Source organism: Balaenoptera ricei, chromosome 11, assembly GCF_028023285.1.
Source record: "Balaenoptera ricei isolate mBalRic1 chromosome 11, mBalRic1.hap2, whole genome shotgun sequence".
Lineage (NCBI taxonomy): Eukaryota > Metazoa > Chordata > Mammalia > Artiodactyla > Balaenopteridae > Balaenoptera > Balaenoptera ricei.
The window spans coordinates 90514222-90533336 of record NC_082649.1 but is presented as its reverse complement, the minus strand read 5'-3'; the positions used below and the strand labels follow the sequence as shown (position 1 = coordinate 90533336).

At 35.9% G+C, this 19115-nt stretch overlaps 1 protein-coding gene across 2 annotated transcripts in view; it reads left to right on the top strand.

Annotated features, from left to right (window-relative positions):
• CNTN3 (contactin 3) overlaps window positions 1-19115 on the top strand; it is a 328834-nt gene that overhangs the window by 78273 nt on the left and 231446 nt on the right. For both annotated transcript variants that reach the window (XM_059940197.1, XM_059940198.1), the window contains exon 2: window positions 4795-4929. In XM_059940197.1, the coding sequence (XP_059796180.1) occupies window positions 4875-4929 (55 nt within the window). In that variant the 5' untranslated portion in view covers window positions 4795-4874. The remainder of the gene's footprint in view (window positions 1-4794; window positions 4930-19115) is intronic.

The window sequence follows — 19115 nt, the reverse complement described above, 5'->3', positions numbered from 1 at the left end:
TATATTCAATATAAATATATATCAATATTTCATGATCCACAAGCTTAGTAGCAATTTTGTAAAGTGTATGACAAAAGCCACAAATGATCTCTTCTTCTAGAGCAACTGGGAACAACTATTTAGAGCATTTTTTGTTTTAAGTCCAAGGTCTAGCATTTTTAACTGAGTTGACATTAAGAATAGATAGTACAGTTGTTAATATATACTAAATTTGGGGGCTTTTTAAAGACCACCATGAGAAATGTGTTGTGAATTTATTAAGCTTTAACCCCTAGAAGCAAATGTCTATTAGCAGAGAAAATTCTAAAGGGTATCTATTTATTTCTTTGATTTAAAACATTCCTGTGAATAGTAGAATATGTTTATTGGAGCAGATGACATTTTGATTCATATCTGTCTTGCTTCAGTAGCTTCTTTTGTATTTATTTTAACTTGGTGATTTCAGAAGTGGTATGAGCTTTTATATGACCTTTCTCTCTGTGACAATACTTGGCAACACTGAGAAGTCAGGTCATGACTGTATTAATTGCCTTCATTATTTATAAAGTCAGTGCCCTACTTTAGCACTGATTAAAAATGAGCAGCATAATTTTTAAGAATAGTATCCCTAATGAAGTTTCTTTTTATCTTTGAACTTTATACAGTGTGTGCCTGTGTGTATGTGTGTGAACCAATATAAGAATATTGGACTATACATATTTCTTCTCTTAAATCAGATAGTTTGGTTAATATCGTCTAGCTTCTGACTTCTATGAATTTGAAGGCAAGAACGAAATTGGTGTGTTGCAAAATATGTTGTCTTTTTATCCTTTTAAGCCTGACACAGATTATAATATTGTCTGATTTGAATGTTCATTGTAAATCTGATCATGTCAACTCCTGGTTAAAATTGTACTGCGTTTTCAAAGGGCTTTATCCTGATACTAATATTCTTAGCCAGGCATAGAAGCTTGACCCCTATTATACATCTGCAGTCTCATTTCACACCACAGTGAACTTGGCCATCTGCATTCTATCTCATCAATCTTCTTTCTGTTCGTACAATAAGCCATGAACACTGAAGCCATAGGGCCTTTTGCATATTCTATTCTTTACGCCCAGGGGTGATTGCCACAATATTTAACCAGCAGTAGGACATGGGCACTGACCAGTCAGAAGTGACATGGGCTAGAGCAGAATTCTGGAAACCCCCTGTTGAGCCAGTCACTAATTTTTAGGTGGTACATCTAGTTGGTGGGGTGGGGTTCTGGGCCAGCCTGGGAGACAGGATGGTTATTTGATAGGCAAGGGTCCAGACAGTGGCTACTCACCAGCCTGTTTACCAACTCAAGGCTTTGTCTATACCTGGAAAATTTCTTCCTTTTCTCACCCTGCAAAACATACCCACATCTGATTATGTCATCTCTTCTTTTCTTCCATTTCACTGCAGTTCTTCAGAGGAGCTTCTCCTGACCTTCCTGATGAGGGTTGTTCTCATTAAGATTTTCACTAGAAACTCCTATCCCTTCATTGTACCTTTCACAGTGGTCAGTTTACATATACTTTGTAAGTAATTGAATCGTATATCACTCCCATTAGTTTGTATATTCCATGAGGGCAGGGATCGTCAATTATCTGACAACCCCATCTTCATCTTCCTCCAGAATTAAAATTCCAGCACCTAATAAGAGCTTAATAAATATTTATTGAATGAATGAATTTTCAAAAAGACTTTAGGACTTCTTTGAACATACTTACACTTTGCAAATGTAGCTGATATGCGTGTTAGTTGTGGGATGCATTGTTGGGAAGATAACTTTTTTTTTTTAATTTACCATCTACTTAATGCCTTCTTATACATTTTTCTGAAATAATTTTCAAGTGGTGGCTAGATCCCATGCTGTGACTTATCTTTTCTTTCCGTAGAAATGCTTCTCACTCCCTTGATGACCAGTGAAATGGTTTAATCTCCCAAATTGACTTATTCATTTTTCTTAAAGCTCAGCAAGAAAAAGTACTTAAAAGCCTAAAATGATGCACAGGGTGTTAGAAACATTGCAGCAACCAGTGGTGGAAAAGCTGTGGTCCTACTTTCAAAGATGTATCAGTCTAGTAATTTTCTCCTTATCCTACTTACAAGTGTTTATAATGTTTTCTTTCCCCGTTGCAGTATTAGAACATAGACCATATGTTTTGTTCTCTGTATGACATAGAGCAAAGCCTCACACATTTATATGGATGCATTTTAATGATTGTGATGATGTTACTACAGGATCTTCTGCTAAAGTTTTCCTTTTTTCTTGAAAATTCCAACAACCTGTTCTTTTTAAGTCTATTATTTTGTTATTACCAAATTCTTTCTTAGTCCATTTAATGTATAAACTGGATAGCTTTAACTCCTCAAAGAATGAAATACTAGTTTGATAATGTTTTACTCCTCAAGGCTTTCCTGTGTTTGAGACTTAACTGTTGTCCCCAGACTTTAATATACCTTGCAACTGCTGCCTAGCTTTTTATGAATATTTGACATTTCATGTATCATATTACTGCATTTAATGTTTCCAACGCCTTTTATGAATAATTGTCATTATATTTTATTTGAAAAGTTCAAAAAATTTTTTTGCTTTTCTACTGTGTATATGTGTGTGTATGTCATTCTTCTCATGATTTCTGGACTGTGGTTTCCTCACGTGCATCATTAGAAGGAAGTTATGGTGGTTATGGCTGTCATATTTAAGTGTAATCTAGAATGATTTAAGTTATTATTCAACTTAGTAATTGAAAATAATTATGGATACAAAACGTCTTACTGATTAATCAGGAAAAAGGAAGGCAGGCTAGGTATCTGAAAGCCTTTGGTCCAAGTGGGGAAAATCAACCACTGGAAAGGCTTGAGAAGTAATTATTGAATGAAGTAGAATGTGTGTCCTTCCTTGTACACTTAAATAATTTCATGATTTTGGCCATAAGTCTCATGGGACTGAATGCTATTGAAAATAGCTTCGAAATGTCTCAGTTTCATATGCACAGTGAGACAGACACCACATGTGACTCTTGCCATTATCACTTCAGTGCACACATCACTTCCACTTGCCACCAAATGCATTCTTTGAATGGACCTAATGGGTTTTTTTTTTTTTTTTTTTTGCCTCTGAAGCCGTTTTGCTGTCCCTATGAGAGGCTAGAAGTGCTGGATCATTAATACTCCCTGAAAATAGCCTCCAAACGATGACTCATGGGAGTTGTATAAATACCCCAGATCCCTTGCCCCTTGGCAAGGATAACTGGACAACTGAAGCATAACTCTTGGGATTGCTCTGAGGCATACGTTCTACGCAGGCTGGACTTCCAGAGTTTCCCCAAAAGGAATAAGCTGTACTTAGACACAGGGATTGATGGGTTCATATCTTACCCTTTATTGGCTGCATTCCTTTCCCTCTCTTACTTCACCAGGTCCTGACTGTTTTTGTCATTCACCTCGCAAGTAAACTGCTTGCACTTGAATTCATTTTGCAGTGTTTGCATTAAGGGGAACCTAAACTAAGACACTTGCAATTTGTAGTAATGGGGACGGTTAGAAATGGTCACAGATCCCATGATGGTGTAAGTTGCCAACCTGCAGTCCTTAGAGGAGTAGTTCTCAATCGTATTGCCACCTGTTTCAGATTCCCACGGGCCAAGTCAGAGTTATGCAGAAATCCCGGAATTCTAGCAGTTCTACCACTTACTCCCCTCGCCTTCCCCAAGAATGTATATTATATTGCAAGTGAACAAGAGCAGCATTACTATAGGAATAACTGATTTAATATATTATTTTAAGTATGTAACTTGTAAGATGTCATATTTTCACTCTTGAAATTATTATTTGGAACACACTTAATTCTAATTGAATATATCACATCACATGGCAGGATCCCATAGTTAAGAACCACTGAGATTTCTCTCGTTTGCTTAGCAACAACTAAGACAGCCCAATCCATAGCAACTACTGACTGAGAATTGTACACCTTCTCTGCTAAAATGGCTGACATTAAAGTCATTCATTTCCCTGTGTGGAACCAGCTGAGTTTTAGCAATCGAAAAAAGTTTCTCTGATTTTAAGTGTGTGCATCCAGCCTACTTGATCATTAACCATGCAGTTTAGGTAGTTTCAAATGGCCATTGAAAATGACACAGGATATTCACACAATTATTTACCCTCAGCCAGCACATTCAAGTTTATGAAAATTCAGGAAAGCAAAAAATAGTTTCATTTGCAAGATTCTCGTACTGAACAGTTTTCATCATTAGCATTTTTTTAATTCAACATATGTAATTGAGGGCTTTCTGCAATTGTTTCTGAAAAAACAGGCTTAAAATGAACATTGATAATGTTATTTATAATTTATATGCCTATGAGGGATTCAGAGACTATGAAAAGCAGTGTTTCAAGATATCAAATCTGCTGATGTGACTCTTAGTTTAACCAAAAATATTATCATGAGAGAAAATGAGAAAAGTTACAACTTCAGGGTAATATTTTACTTGTTATAATTACTATCTAGCAAAAGTTTCAATACTTAATATACTAATATTTAATATTTTAGTATTGTCAAACATTTCTAATTTTGTGAAGCCCCTCTGTCTGCCTATCAGTTACATAAAGAGTTTTTTAAGTATCTACATATCATACATCTTTTTTGCACCAAAAAAGATTCATTTCATTTAGGGATTTTGAGTGGTTGAGAGTGGTACAGTTTTATGAAAAGAAGAAAATCTATGTTTTAAAGCAATTCGTTTTTTCAAGTCTGACTTCTTTGTATATTTATTTTACAGATTAAAGGATTCACCTGAAGACATAGCATTCTATTCATCAGAGACTGGACAAGAGTTACTCTTGCTTTTGGCAATTAAAGATGATGTTGTCATGGAAACAGTTGATCCTGCTTTCATTCATTGGCTGCCTAGGAGGTAACAATAAGCTATATTTTCTAAATTGAAGTTAGAACTATACTTGAGTCATTTGTTAAATAATTTTTAAATGTTGAACTGATCCTCCACAAGTCTTTTTTTTTTGTCTCAGAAAGGAAATTCTAATTTTCTCTTCTGATAACTGGATTCTCATTGTGCTCCCTAATGTTTACAGACCATTTTATTTTCATTACAAATATAATGGCATTTAATATCATGGATCTAATAAGAACCTGCTGTATAAAAAATAAATAAAATAAAATTCAAATAAAAAAAAGAATAGATACATGTGTACAAAAAATATTATGGATCTACTGTGGTGTTATGAATATAACAATCAGAATTTGAGAATGTTAATTCATGACTTTTTTACCAAAATGGCTAAATCTTGTAATCTGTAGTGTAAAGGGAAAATACAGATTTTAAAAAATGTCCGTATTTTCATATCTAATCTTAAAAACAATACTATTTTTCTTTCAGCAAATAACTTATTTAAGGGACCAAAAGTAAGGATAGAATTTTTATTTGTTAATTTTGAAAATTTGAAGTTTAGAACAAAACAGAAAGAAAAAGGAATAATTCTCATATATTCACCATACAAAAGCAACTCTTAAAAATCATTTGATGCATGTTCATTTTGTTTCATTTTCTTGAACAGTGGAAGAGTAAGACAAGGATTTTTTTAAATGAAGTAACATGTGTGCAACGATTAGTTTTTTGCTTTATTTTATTGTATTTTATTTTTTTATTGGGGTATAGTTGTTTTACAATGTTGTGTTAGTTTCTACTGTACAGCAAAGTGGAGTTTCCTGTGCTGTACAGCAGTTTCTCACTAGTTATCTGTTTTATACATATTAGTGTATATATGTCAATCCCAGGCTCCCAATTCATCCCACCCACCCTTTCCCCCATTGGTGTCCATACATTTGTTCTTCTACGTCTGTGTCTCTATTTCTGCCTTGCAAACAGGTTCATCTGTACCATTTTTCTAGATTCCACATACATGTGTTAATATACGATATTTGTGTTTCTTTTTCTGACTTACTTCACTCTGTATGACGGTCTCTAGGTCCATCCACATCTCTACAAATGACCCAATTTCATTCATTTTTATGGCTGAGTAATATTCCATTGTATATATGGACCGCATCTTCTTTATCCATTTGTCTGTCAATGGGCATTTAGGTTGCTTCCATGACCTGGTTATTGTAAATAGTGCTGCAGTGAACATTGGGGTGCATGTGTCTTTTTGAATTATGGTTTTCTCTGGGTATATGCCCAGTAGTGGGATTGCTGGGTCATATGGTAATTCTATTTTTAGTTTTTTAAGGAACCTCCATACTATTCTCCATAGTGGCTGTATCATTTTACATTCCCACCAACAGTGCAGGAGGGTTCCCTTTTCTCCACACCTTCTCCAGCATTTATTGTTTGTAGATTTTTTGATGATGGCCATTCCGACCGGTGTGAGGTGATACCTCACTGTAGTTTTGATTTGCATTTCTCTAATAATTAGTGATGTTGAGCATCTTTTCATGTGCCTCTTGACCATCTGTATGTCTTCTTTGGAGAAATGTCTATTTAGGTCTCCTGCCCATTTTTTGATTGGGTTGTTTTTTTGATATTGAGCTGCATGAGTTGTTTTTATATTTTGGAGATTAATCCTTTGTCCGTTGATTTGTTTGCAAAGTTTTCTTTCTTTTTATTATAAAAACTCTCCAGCACCTAAAGGGTTGAAAGAATAGTACAATAAGTACCTACATATGCACCATTTAGATTTAACTATTGTACCATTTACTGTACTTGTTCTATATATATACATATGTGTGTGTATTTTCCATTCATTTTTTGATTGACTACACCATTTGAAAGTAAGTTACAGAAGTTATCACCTCTCACCTCTAAAAATTTCAGCATCCGTCTCCTGAGAAGAAGACCTATCTTCTAGATAAACACAAGTGCTTTATGATACCTAAGGAAAGTAACAAAAAAAAAGTAGCTTGTCATTTTTCTTTTCTAAGAGGAGGAAATTGGTATGGAATGAGGCCAAATGCATTGTCAGGTAAAACATATGTTATTTGAAGACATGTTTATATTGGAGTAAACTTCTAAGCCCTTATGTCAAACTTTAAACATTCTTGAAGTATTTAAATGATATTTAAACCTCCAACTTTTAAAATAAAGTTTTTTTATACAGGTTTTCCCCTGTGATGCCTCAATTTTGTTTCCTAAAACATTTTCTTTCCTACTAATCTAGCACTGAGGAAAAAAGGAGTAATTATTTATAAATTTCTACTGTTTTAAATAGTCTTTGGAGAAAGACCAACACGGATATCAAAATAAATCTTTTTCTTGGCTTATTTTCTTCATTTACAAAATTTTAAATTTGAGTTCTGTGGTACAAGGAGAAAATGAAAGGGAATACACTACAGGAGTATTATTATTCACAATATCAACTTTCATAGAAACAACCTTGAACTTTTACAATTAGTTGGAAACAGGTAGATATACTCAGAAAGTGGAAGTATAGCTAAAGAAAATGAGATCAGTGTTTCAAAGGTTTAAAATTTTGAGTTGTAATTTTGCACTGTGTGCAAATTGTATTGCTTGTTTTCAGTATTTTTTAGAAATGTTTTATAGACTTATGAACGAATTTATGGAGAAAGCAGTATCCATTTTACTAAAATATTAAGACATTAAAAAATTTAAAGGTCAACTTGATTTTCTGGGTATGTTGGTAAAAAAGCTATAAAGGTTGGTAAAGGAGAACTGGACTAATTGATATATGATAAATTTTATGTAGGGTATTACTTAGAGAATTGGTAATCTTTATAATTATAGTATGGAGAAGAATTTGTCTCTGACTAATTTTCTAAAGAGTATTGATTGCGTACAGTTCTTTATGTACTGAATATTGGTACTCGTTTTGGATTTATATAAAATTTAGATTAAAAAGCCAGCTTGTGAGTGTGATATTCTGTTTACCAATATTGGGTCATTTTTTAAGTATTAAAGTTAAAAATCTGTTCATGAGGTAGGGAAGATCTCTAAATAAATGCCAAGTAAAAACATGTTGTGTGAATTCACTTGGTAGAGTAGAGTTTATCCAAAGACGTAAACTCAATAAATATAGCAAATGCTTGATAATTTGTGTTTTCTATTTTCTCAGATTTAAGCTATTTTGTTATCCATTATTTTCTGCATTTTTAAAACTGTTTCCTTCTGTTGTTCTGTCTCTGCATGTTTCTCTCTGTAGCAAAGGGGCAAATAGTAATTTTTGGCTGGGAATTTTTCCTAAGGTGAACTTAATCGTGTTTTTCCTCCAAAACACCAGGCTGCATTCATTCTTTTAAAAATATTTATTAAGCATCTATTATGTGCCATACATTGTTTCCAGTGAAGAAAATGGACAGAGATCTGTGTCCCTGTGGGGTTTATATTCCATCATGTTAGGGTAGAAAATGATATTGATTTAGTAGATGCTAGTGCTGTGAAGGAAAAGAAGCAGAACAAGATGAGAGTGTGGGGGGCCGGGAAGTGAGTTACCAGAGGTCATCAGGTCCATCCTCATAGAGAAGGTGACATTTGGGCCAAGACTTTGTGGCGAACGAGTTGACCTCGTGAGTATTTAGGGAAGGGAGCTCCAGGCAGAGTCAGCAATCCATCCAAGTGTTTAATATATGACATGCTGAGTATTTCTAGAAACAGCAGGAAAGTTAGCTTGGTTGGACAAGGAAGAGTTATGGGAAAGAAGTAGTAGGTGAGAGCCAAGAGTTAACATGGAGATGGATGCAGCAAAAATGAAGGCCTTGTATATCACTGAAAATATTTAGAGCTTTTGCTCTGAATGCCCTCAGGAGCCATAGTGTGATTTGATCAGAGAAGTGATGTAATCTGACTTTTTCTTTTCTTTTTTTTTAAAGGATCTTGCTGGATGTAATCTGACTCTTTTTTTTTTTTTTTTAAAGATCTGGCTGGATGTTGTGTTGTGGATTTATTGTAGAGGTGCAGGTGAGCCAGCAGAGGTATTAATGGGAAGTTAATGCCCTAATCAGGCAAGGGTTGTTGATGTCTGACTCCAGGGTGGTTAGCAGGGGCGGTGGTCAAATTTTGGATGTATTTTGAAGGTATATTCATGAGGATTTGTGGATGGAATATATATGTGGGATATGAGAGAAAAGAAAGCCTTTATGATAACCTCACGGCTCTATGTCACCTTGTGCCCACATCAAGAGGTGTACCTTCTGAATGAAATGAAGACCCTGCACAAAATACGGTTGAGAGTTTTCCAAACTAAAGGTCACTACCAAATAGTGGATTAAAAAAATCAATTCTGTGGGTCACATTTAACATTTTTTATTAGAATAAATAAATTAAAATTAAAGTAAGAATAGAGTATAATGTATCAGCATACACTGCCCACTTAGTAAATATTGTCTGTTGAGCACTTCTGGGCATTTGGGACATGGCAGTGAATAAAACAGACAATGTCCCAGTCCTCATGGAGCTGTCCTTTTAATATTGTGTATTGGGTCTTGATCTTACATATATTTCTTACTGAGTTGCTATGAAAAAAGTTTAAGAGCCAGAGACCTAGTTAGAGAACAGAGAGAGAGAGACAAGAAGAGGAAGGAACACTCGGATGAGGAAAACAATAGTAATGACAGGAAAATTAATAATACTAACAATAGTAATTAATGGATGCTCATTCATTGTGTACCAGGCACTGTGGAAAATGCTTTACTTAGGTCATCTAGTTAACAAAAATAAAATGAGATAGATATTATTTCTATTTCGGAGATTAGGGAACAGTCTCTAAGAGTTTAAGTAACTTGCCCAGTCTACATGGTTGTCTCAAGATTTCTGTTTATCTCTGAAATCAGAGTATAGTTCCCTATCACTAGAATTTACCACTTCAGTAGTTTCTCTTCTGGAATGAAGTCAGAGGTATAGGCCATGGGCTAAAAATCATCAAGGACCCAAGGAGATTGTTATCTTGCTCCTTAATTACCTATTAGTTCATTGCTTGACTGTATTAGATACTTCACATGTTCACTGTCCTATATGGGAGCCGCTAGCCACATGTGGCAGGTGAAGATTGGAAACGTACCTAGTCCCAACTGAGATGTGCCCCAATGGAGACTGTAAAATGCAGTAAAAGTGTTTTACAAAATGTAAAAGACTTGTAACCAAAAATATTCAGAGTTTAAAAAAATTATTTAAATATCTCAATAATTTTTATTGATTAAATTCTGCACTGATAATAATTTAATTATATTTGGTCAAGCAAAAATATTAAAATTAATGTCACCTGTTTCTTTTAACCTTTTTTAATGTGGTTACTAGAAATTTTAAAATATGTGTGTGACTTGTGTTATATTTCTATCGGACAGCACTGCCCTAGACATTTATAAAATAGAAACCCAACCATTTTGCAAAGGTTTTCTAATATCTTAATACCCCAAAGGGAGCCCAAATCATGAAAGCTAATGGAGACTTTTTGTTTTTTTTGTTTTTGAATTTTTGAATTTTAGTTAATTTACATTTTATACAGCAGGTTCTTATTAGTCATCCATTTTATACACATCAGTGTATACATGTCAATCCCAATCTCCCAATTCATCACATCACCCCCCCCCCCCACCCCCCACTGCTTTCCCTGCTTAGTGTCTGTATGTTTGTTCTGTACATTTGTGTCTCAGTTTCTGCCCTGCAAACTGGTTCATCTGTACCATTTTTCTAGATTCCAGTATATGTTTTAATATACGATATTTGTTTTTCTCTTTTTGACTCACTTCACTCTGTATGACAGTCTCTAGACCATCCACATCTCTACAAATGACCCAATTTCGTTCCTCTTTATGGCTGAGTAATATTCCATTGTATATATGTACCACATCTTCTTTATCCATTCGTCTGTTGATGGGCATTTAGGTTGTTTCCATGACCTCGCTATTGTAAATAGTGCTGCAGTGAATATTGGGGTGCAAGTGTCTTTTTCAATTATGGTTTTTTCTGGATATATGCCCAGTAGTGGGATTGCTGGGTCATATGGTAATTCTATTTTCCGTTTTTTAAGGAACCTCCATACTGTTCTCCATAATGGCTCTATCAATTTACATTCCCACCGAGAGTGCAAGAGGGTTCCCTTTTCTCCACACCCTCTCCAGCATTTGTTGTTTGTAGATTTTCTGATGCTGCCCATTCTAACTGGTGTGAGGTGATACCTCATTGTAGTTTTGATTTGCATTTCTCTAATAATTAGTGATGTTGAGCAGCTTTTCATGTGCTTCTTGGCCGTCTGTATGTCTTCTTTGGAGAAATGTCTGTTTAGGTCTTCTGCCCATTTTTGGATTGGGTTGTTTGTTTTTTAAATATTGAGCTGCATGAGCTGTTTATATATCTTGGAGATTAATCCTTTGCCCGCTGATTCATTTGCAAATATTTTCTCCCATCTTGAGGGATGTCTTTTCGTCTTGTTTATGGTTTCCTTTGCTGTGCAAAAGCTTTGAAGTTTCATTAGGTCCCATTTGTTTATTTTTGTTTTTATTTCCATTACTCTCAGAGGTGGATCAAAAAAGATCTTGCTGTGATTTATGTCAAAGAGTGTTCTTCCTATGTTTTCCTGTAAGAGTTTTATAGTGTCTGGTCTTACATTTAGGTCTCTACTCCACTTTGAGTTTATTTTTGTATATGGTGTTAGGGAGTGTTCTAATTTCATTCTTTTACATGTAGCTGTCCAGTTTTCCCAGCACCACTTATTGAAGAGACTGTCTTTTCTCCATTTTATATCCTTGCTTCCTTTGTCATAGATTAGTTGACCATAGGTGCGTGGGTTTCTCTCTGGGCTCTCTATCTTTTTCCATTGATCTATATTTCTGTTTTTGTGCCAGTACCATATTGTCTTGATTACTGTAGCTTTGTAGTATACTCTGAAGTCAGGGAGTCTGATTCCTCCAGCTCCGTTTTTTTCCCTCAAGACTGCTTTGGCTATTCGGGGTCTTTTCTGATTCCATACAGATTTTAAGATTTTTTGTTCTAGTCCGTAAAAAATGCCATTGGTAATTTGATAGGGATTGCATTGAATCTGTAGATTGCTTTGGGTAGTATAGTCATTTTCACAATATTGATTCTTCCAATCCAAGAACATGGTATGTCTCTCCATCTGTTGGTATCATCTTTAATATCTTTCATCAGTGTCTTATAGTTTTCTGCATACAGGTCTTTTGTCTCCCTAGGTAGGTTTATTGCTAGGTATTTTACTCTTTTTGTTGCAATGGTAAATGGGAGTGTTTCCTTAATTTCTCTTACAGATTTTTCATCATTAGTGTATAGGAATGCAAGAGATTTCTGTGCATTAATTTTGTATCCTGCAACTTTACAAAATTCATTGATTAGCTCTAGTAGTTTTCTGGTGGCATCTTAAGGATTCTCTCTGTATAGTATCATGTCATCTGCAGACAGTGACAGTTTTACTTCTTTTCCAATTTGTATTCCTTTTATTTCCTTTTCTTCTCTGATTGCTGTGGCTAGGACTTCCAAAACTATGTTGAATAATAGTGGTGAGAGTGGAGATCCTTGTCTTGTTCCTGATCTTAGAGGAAATGCTTTCAGTTTTTCAACATTGAGAATGATGTTTGCTGTGGGTTTGTCATATATGGCCTTTATTATGTTGAGGTAGTTTCCCTCTATGCCCACTTTCTGGAGAGTTTTTATCATAAATGGGTGTTGAATTTTGTCAAAAGCTTTTTCTGCATCTATTGAGATGATCATATGGTTTTTATTCTTCAATTTGTTCATATGGTGAATCACATTGATTGATTTGCATATATTGAAGAATCCTTGCATCCCTGGGATAAATCCCACTTGATCATGGTGTATGATCCTTTTAATGTGTTGTTGGATTCTGTTTGCTAGTATTTTGTTGAGGATTTTTGCATCTGTATTCACCAGTGATATTGGTCTGTAATTTTCTGTTTTTGTAGTATCTTTGTCTGGTTTTGGTGTCAGGGTGATGGTGGCCTCATAGAATGAGTTTGGGAGTGTTCCTTCCTGTGTAATTTTTTGGAAGAGTTTGAGAAGGATGGGTGTTAGCTCTTCTCTAAATGTTTGATAGAATTCGCCTGTGAAGCCGTCTGGTCCTGGACTTTTGTTTGTTGGAAGATTTTTACTCACAGTTTCAATTTCATTACTTGTGATTGGTCTGTTCATATTTTCTATTTCTTCCTGGTTCAATCTTGGAAGGTTATACCTTTCTAAGAATTTGTCCATTTCTTCCAGGTTCTCCATTTTATTGGCATAGAGTTGCTTGTAGTAATCTCTTCGGATGCTTTGTATTTCTGCTGTGTCTGTTGTAACTTCTCCTTTTTCATGTCTAATTTTATTGATTTGAGTCCTCTCCCTCTTTTTCTTGATGAGTCTGGTTACTGGTTTATCAATTTTGTTTATCTTCTCAAAGAACCAGCTTTTAGTTTTATTGATCTTTGCTGTTGTTTTCTTTGTTTCTATTTCATTTATTTCTGCTCTGATCTTTATGATTTCTTTCCTTCTGCCAACTTTGGGTTTTGTTTGTTCTTCTTTCTCTAGTTCCTTTAGGTGTAAGGTTAGATTGTTTACTTGAGATTTTTCTTGTTTCTTGAGGGAGGCTTGTATAGCTATAAACTTCCCTCTTAGAACTACTTTTGCTGCATCCCATAGGTTTTGGATCATCGTGTTTTCACTGTCATTTGTCTCTAGGTATTTTTTGATTTCCTCTTTGATTTCTTTAGTGATCTCTTGGTTATTTAGTAACATATTGTTTAGCCTCCATGTGTTTGTGCTTTTTACGTTTTTTTTTCCCTGTAATTCATTTCTAATCTCATAGTGTTGTGGTCAGAAAAGATGCTTCATATGCTTTCAATTTTCTTAAATTTACTGAGGCTTGATTTGTGACCCAAGATGTGATCTATCCTAGAGAATGTTCCGTGTGCACTTGAGAAGAAAGTGTAATCTGCTCTTTGTGGATGGAATGTCCTATAAATATCAATTAAATATATCTGGTCTGTTGTGTCATTTAACGTTTGTGTTTCCTTATTAATTTTCTGTTTGGATGATCTGTCCATTGGTGTAAGTGAGGTGTTAAAGTCCCCCACTATTATTGTGTTACTGTCGATTTCCTCTTTTATAGTTGTTAGCAGTTGCCCTGTGTATTGAGGTGCTGCTATGGTGGATGCATATATATTTATAATTGTTATATCTTCTTCTTGGATTGATCCTTTGATCATTAGGTAGTGTCCTTCCTTATCTCTTGTAACATTCTTTATTTCAAAGTCTATTTTATCTGATATGAGTATTGCTTCTCCAGCTTTCTTTTGATTTCCATTTGCATGGAATATCTTTTTCCATCCCCCTCACTTTCAGTCTGTATGTGTCCCTAGGTCTGAAGTGGGTCTCTTGTAGACAGTATATATATGGGTCTTGTTTTTGTATTCATTCAGCAAGCCTGTGTCTTTTGGTTGGGGCGTTTAATCCATTCACGTTTAAGGTAATTATCAATATGTATGTTCCTATGACCATTTTCTTAATTATTTTGGGTTTGTTTTTTAGGTCCTTTTCTTCTCTTGTGTTTCCCACTTAGAGAAGTTCCTTTAGCATTTGTTTTAGAGCTGGTTTGGTGGTGCTAAATTCTCTTAGCTTTTGCTTGTCTTTAAAGCTTTTGATTTCTCCATCGAATCTGAATGAGATCCTTGCTGGGTAGAGTAATCTTGGTTGTAGGTTCTTCCCTTTCGCCACTCCCTTCTGGCTTGTAAAGTTTCTGCTGAGAAATCAGCTGTTAACCTTATGGGGGTTCCCTTGTATGTTATTTGTCATTTTTCCCTTGCTGCTTTCAATAATTTTTCTTTGTCTTTAATTTTTGCCAATTTGATTACTATGTGTCTCGACGTGTTTCTCCTTGGGTTTATCCTGTATGGGACTGTCTGTGCTTCCTGGACTTGGGTGGCTATTTCCTTTCCCATGTTAGGGAAGTTTTTGACTGTAACCTCTTCAAATATTTTCTCTGGTCCTTTCTCTCTCTCTTCTCCTTCTAGGCCCCCTATAATGCGAATGTTGTTGCGTTTAATGTTGTCCCAGAAATCTCTTAGGCTGTCCTCATTTCTTTTCATTCTTTTTTCTTTATTCTTTTCTGCAACAGTGAATTCCACCATTCTGTCTTCCAGGTCACTTATCCATTCTTCTGCCTCAGTTATTCTGCTGTTGATTCCTTCTAGTGCAGTTTTCATTTCAATTATTGTATTGTTCATCTCTGTTTGTTCTTTAATTCTTCTAGGTCTTTGTTAAACATTTCTTGCATCTTCTCAATCTTTGCCTCCATTCTTTTTCTGAGGTCCTGGATCATCTTCACTATCATTATTCTGAATTCTTTTTCTGGAAAGTTGCCTATCTCCACTTCATTTAGTTGTTTTTCTGGGGTTTTATCTTGTTCCTTCATCTGGTACATAGCCCTCTGCGTTTTCATCTTGTCTGTCTTTCTGTGAATGTGGTTTTTGTTCCACAGGCTGCAGGATTGTAGTTCTTCTTGCTTCTGCTGTCTGTGCTCTGGTGGATGAGGCTCTCTAAGAGGCTTGTGTAAATTTCCTGTTGGGAGGGACTGGTGGTGGGTAGAGCTGACTGTTGCTCTGGTGGGCAGAGCTCAGTAAAACTTTGATCTGCTTGACTGTTGATGGGTGAGGCTGGGTTCCCTCCCTGTTCGTTGTTTGGCCTGAGGCAACCCAACACACTGGAGCCTACCTGGGCTCTTTGGTGGGGCTAATGACAGACTCTCGGAGGGCTCAAGCCAACGAGCACTTCCCAGAACTTCTGCTGCCAGTGTCCTTGTCCTCACAGTGAGACAGAGGCACCCGCTAATGGGGACTTTCTGATTTCCCATGAAAAGTTGTGTCTCCTGAGTGTGTATTAGCATCAAATACTGAATCCCTTGTCATATGAGTTCTGATTTCAGGTGTCAGTACTTGGTGAATGTAGGCAAATCCTTAATCAATGCATGTGGAAATTCTAAACTTTGCAGAGAGTATTCTGTTTTTACTTTTAATCTTTTAGTGGGACTACTAACACGGCAAATAAAAGTCTTTTGGTAAGGGAAGCTTCCTTGGATAACTGAAATCATTGTTGATGCCTAGTTTAAAACACCATCATGGAAAATATCATATTTCTGTAAAAGTTCTAGTGTTCTTATTTCTTCAAATTATTCTCTTAAAATTGTAGTGAACAATCAACACATTGCAATCTATTATTATTTTGGTAGTAGCTAGAAATTACTTGTGAAAATAAGTAGCCATTAATCCAAAAGGGAAGATGATTTTTAGTTGTGTTTAACTTTCTTGTAGTGGATATTGTGTTGGCATCTCCGATATCTGCTGTTTTCTGCAATGATGAAACAGCCCTGAGGCCTGGGAGAGATTGACTCCATGCAGAGCTCCATAGATGGACCCATCTGATTTGTCCCAGTGATTGGCTTAAGCCATTGAGCTCATGGGATTTTTTTTTTTTTTTTGGCCATAAGGTTTGATTGATTCAAGGACTTTTTGTTCAAACTTTGTGAGAAGTGCCGTTTCTCCTAGTGTATCTGAATGAGGAATCCGGACACCCTGCTTGCTGTAGGTGGCTAACCTATAATCACCTGGGAAGCCAGCCTGAGGGAAAAGCTGATTCTTGCATTGAGATCAGAGAAATCAGAAGACACCAGGTCCTTGATGAAATCATGTTGACATGTGCCCCCCACCCCCCCTTCTGGCTTAAACATCATCAAAAGCGGTAAATGCCTCACCTCTAGCCCCTATGACCTGGCATAACCCTATTCCACAGAGCTGCATTAACCTGTGAAATTTATGTTTGCCTCTTTCAGGAGTTACCAAGGCAGTAAAGGCTTGTGTCCACTCATAGGTATCCCTAAATGTAGTATCACTGAGACTATGAGACCATACCTTTATGAGATGATTTAGATCACCTAGATTAAATCATTTTAAAAAAATTGTTGACATTATAAATAAAGATAAAATGCGTGATCATCAAGCATGAGCCTTGGCTTCCTTTAACAGTGTAGTGTATAATGGACAATATATACAAACAAAATACACATGTTTGGGCTGCATTTGCAAATCATAAACTCTGCTTGTTTTAAAGCCAATAGTTTGTGTGCAAATACAAACTGAGCCTACTGGTACACATCTTTGAGTGCCCTTAATCATAGATTCCATCCTGTTCTTTGTCATCTTAATGTGAAAATCTTTCTGTGCTACTCTGTCATACAAATAGTGATTAAGGAAAGCTTTGGAAGCAAAATAAACTTTCCAAGTTCTCCCTGAGATAATTGGGGAATATTTTTCAATTGGTTCTAATACCGCCACCCTGTAATCACTGAGAAAATGAGTTTGTGGCACTGGATGTGGCACTTCAAGTAAACTGTTGTCATAAGCCCAAATGACTGTCATTTTTTTCTGTAGTATTTATTTGTGTGCAGTGTAATATGATTTGATAGCATTGATACTGGTGAAATGGAGATGTCGCTGATCTCTGCTTATAAATCTTGACATCCTCCGTGTTTTCACCAGTAAACTTACTTCAGATAATTCCCTCAATTGCCTAAATCTTGAATTGCTTTTCATTTATCCTGTTTAAATCTTGACGGCTTATCAGAGTATGCATGTGAAAATCAGGGGGGAAAAAAGCAAGCATTGTTGGTGTGTTTTGTTCCTATAACCTTGATCTCCGCCTATTGGATTTTTGTAAGCTTTGTGGTGCCTAAGAAGGCTTTGGAATAATGGGTATTTGAAATGCTATTAGAGTTCAACAAACACATAAGCTTAAATAAAACCCACAATTTTATTTAGCTCTTAAAGCAGCTATTGTCTCAAAAGTATCTGTTGGTTGGTTCACTGACTCCTGCAAATAAAGTGCTCATTCAAACCAATTTAATTGAGTATTGCCTAAGTGTTAAACAGTCTTAAAGTACTCATCATATGAAAGTGTTTTTAAGTACCCCTGTGCAAATTATGTCTTTCCATGAATTGTATTAGCAGAGCTAAATGGATTTGGGTTCCTGGTATGTAAGGGTGCATTCTTAAGTATTAACTCATGAATAATGGTGAACTTTGAGTATAACATACTCACACATATGTATGCATTTATACAAGCCACAACAAAAGGAATCTTGATTCTAGTCAGTTAACACATTTTTTGCAAAGGGAAGGCAGTGGTTATGCTGTTACACTAAATTACTCTTCCTCTTCATTGTCCCGTATTCTCACCCCATCCCTATTCCCACTTCCAGTAAACCTTTCCATAGGCAGATCCTGTCTTTATTATCTCTCATCTCAACTATTGCCCTGGCCTTGCTCCTCATCTTTCTGCCTGCTTTTCCTTCCTTTCTGCAGTGCATCTCATACATTGCGACCGGAGTTGCCATTTGGCAGGCAGTTACTGAGTGTCTGCTTTGTGTGAGGCATTGTGTGCTGTGGAGGAGTCCAAGATGAATCATTCAGTTGCTGTCTGTCTAGGAAGGAAAGAAGGCACATGCAAACAATGAGAGGAGAAAAAAATGCTAAGATTTAGGATCCTATTTAAGAAAAATACTAAAAACCTGGCATGGTAGCTCTAAGAAGACAGATCTTATAGAAAGGAAGGAAGAAAAAATATTTATGGAGAGAACAGCATTTGAGCTGGGTCTTAATATAATAATAATTAGAGTGAAAATGTAGTGAGTGCTTGCTTTGTACCAAGCACTGAGCAAAGGGCCTTGCCTGAGTTATATCCTCTGAACCTTGTGCTATTGTGATCCCTATTTTGTAAATGAGGGCCTGAGGTTCTGAGAAGTTAAGATATTTCCTAAAATTCACGTAGTTAATAAGGGAAGTCAAAGAGTAATCTATAAGACAGCTTCATTCCATAGCCCATGGATATAACCATTATGTTAAAACTGGACATAATCTAAGAGAACAAGGCAGTGTCTTAGTCTGCTCAGATTGCTATAACAAAATACCATAGCCTGAGTGGCTTAAACAGAAGTTTATTTCTCATAACCCTTGAGGGTGAGAAGTCCAAGATCATGGTGCCGGCTGATCACTTCCTCACAGGACACTCTTCATGGTTTGCATTTGGCTCTCTTCTTGCTGTATCCTCACAAGGCAGGGAGAGACAAAGAGCAAGCTCTA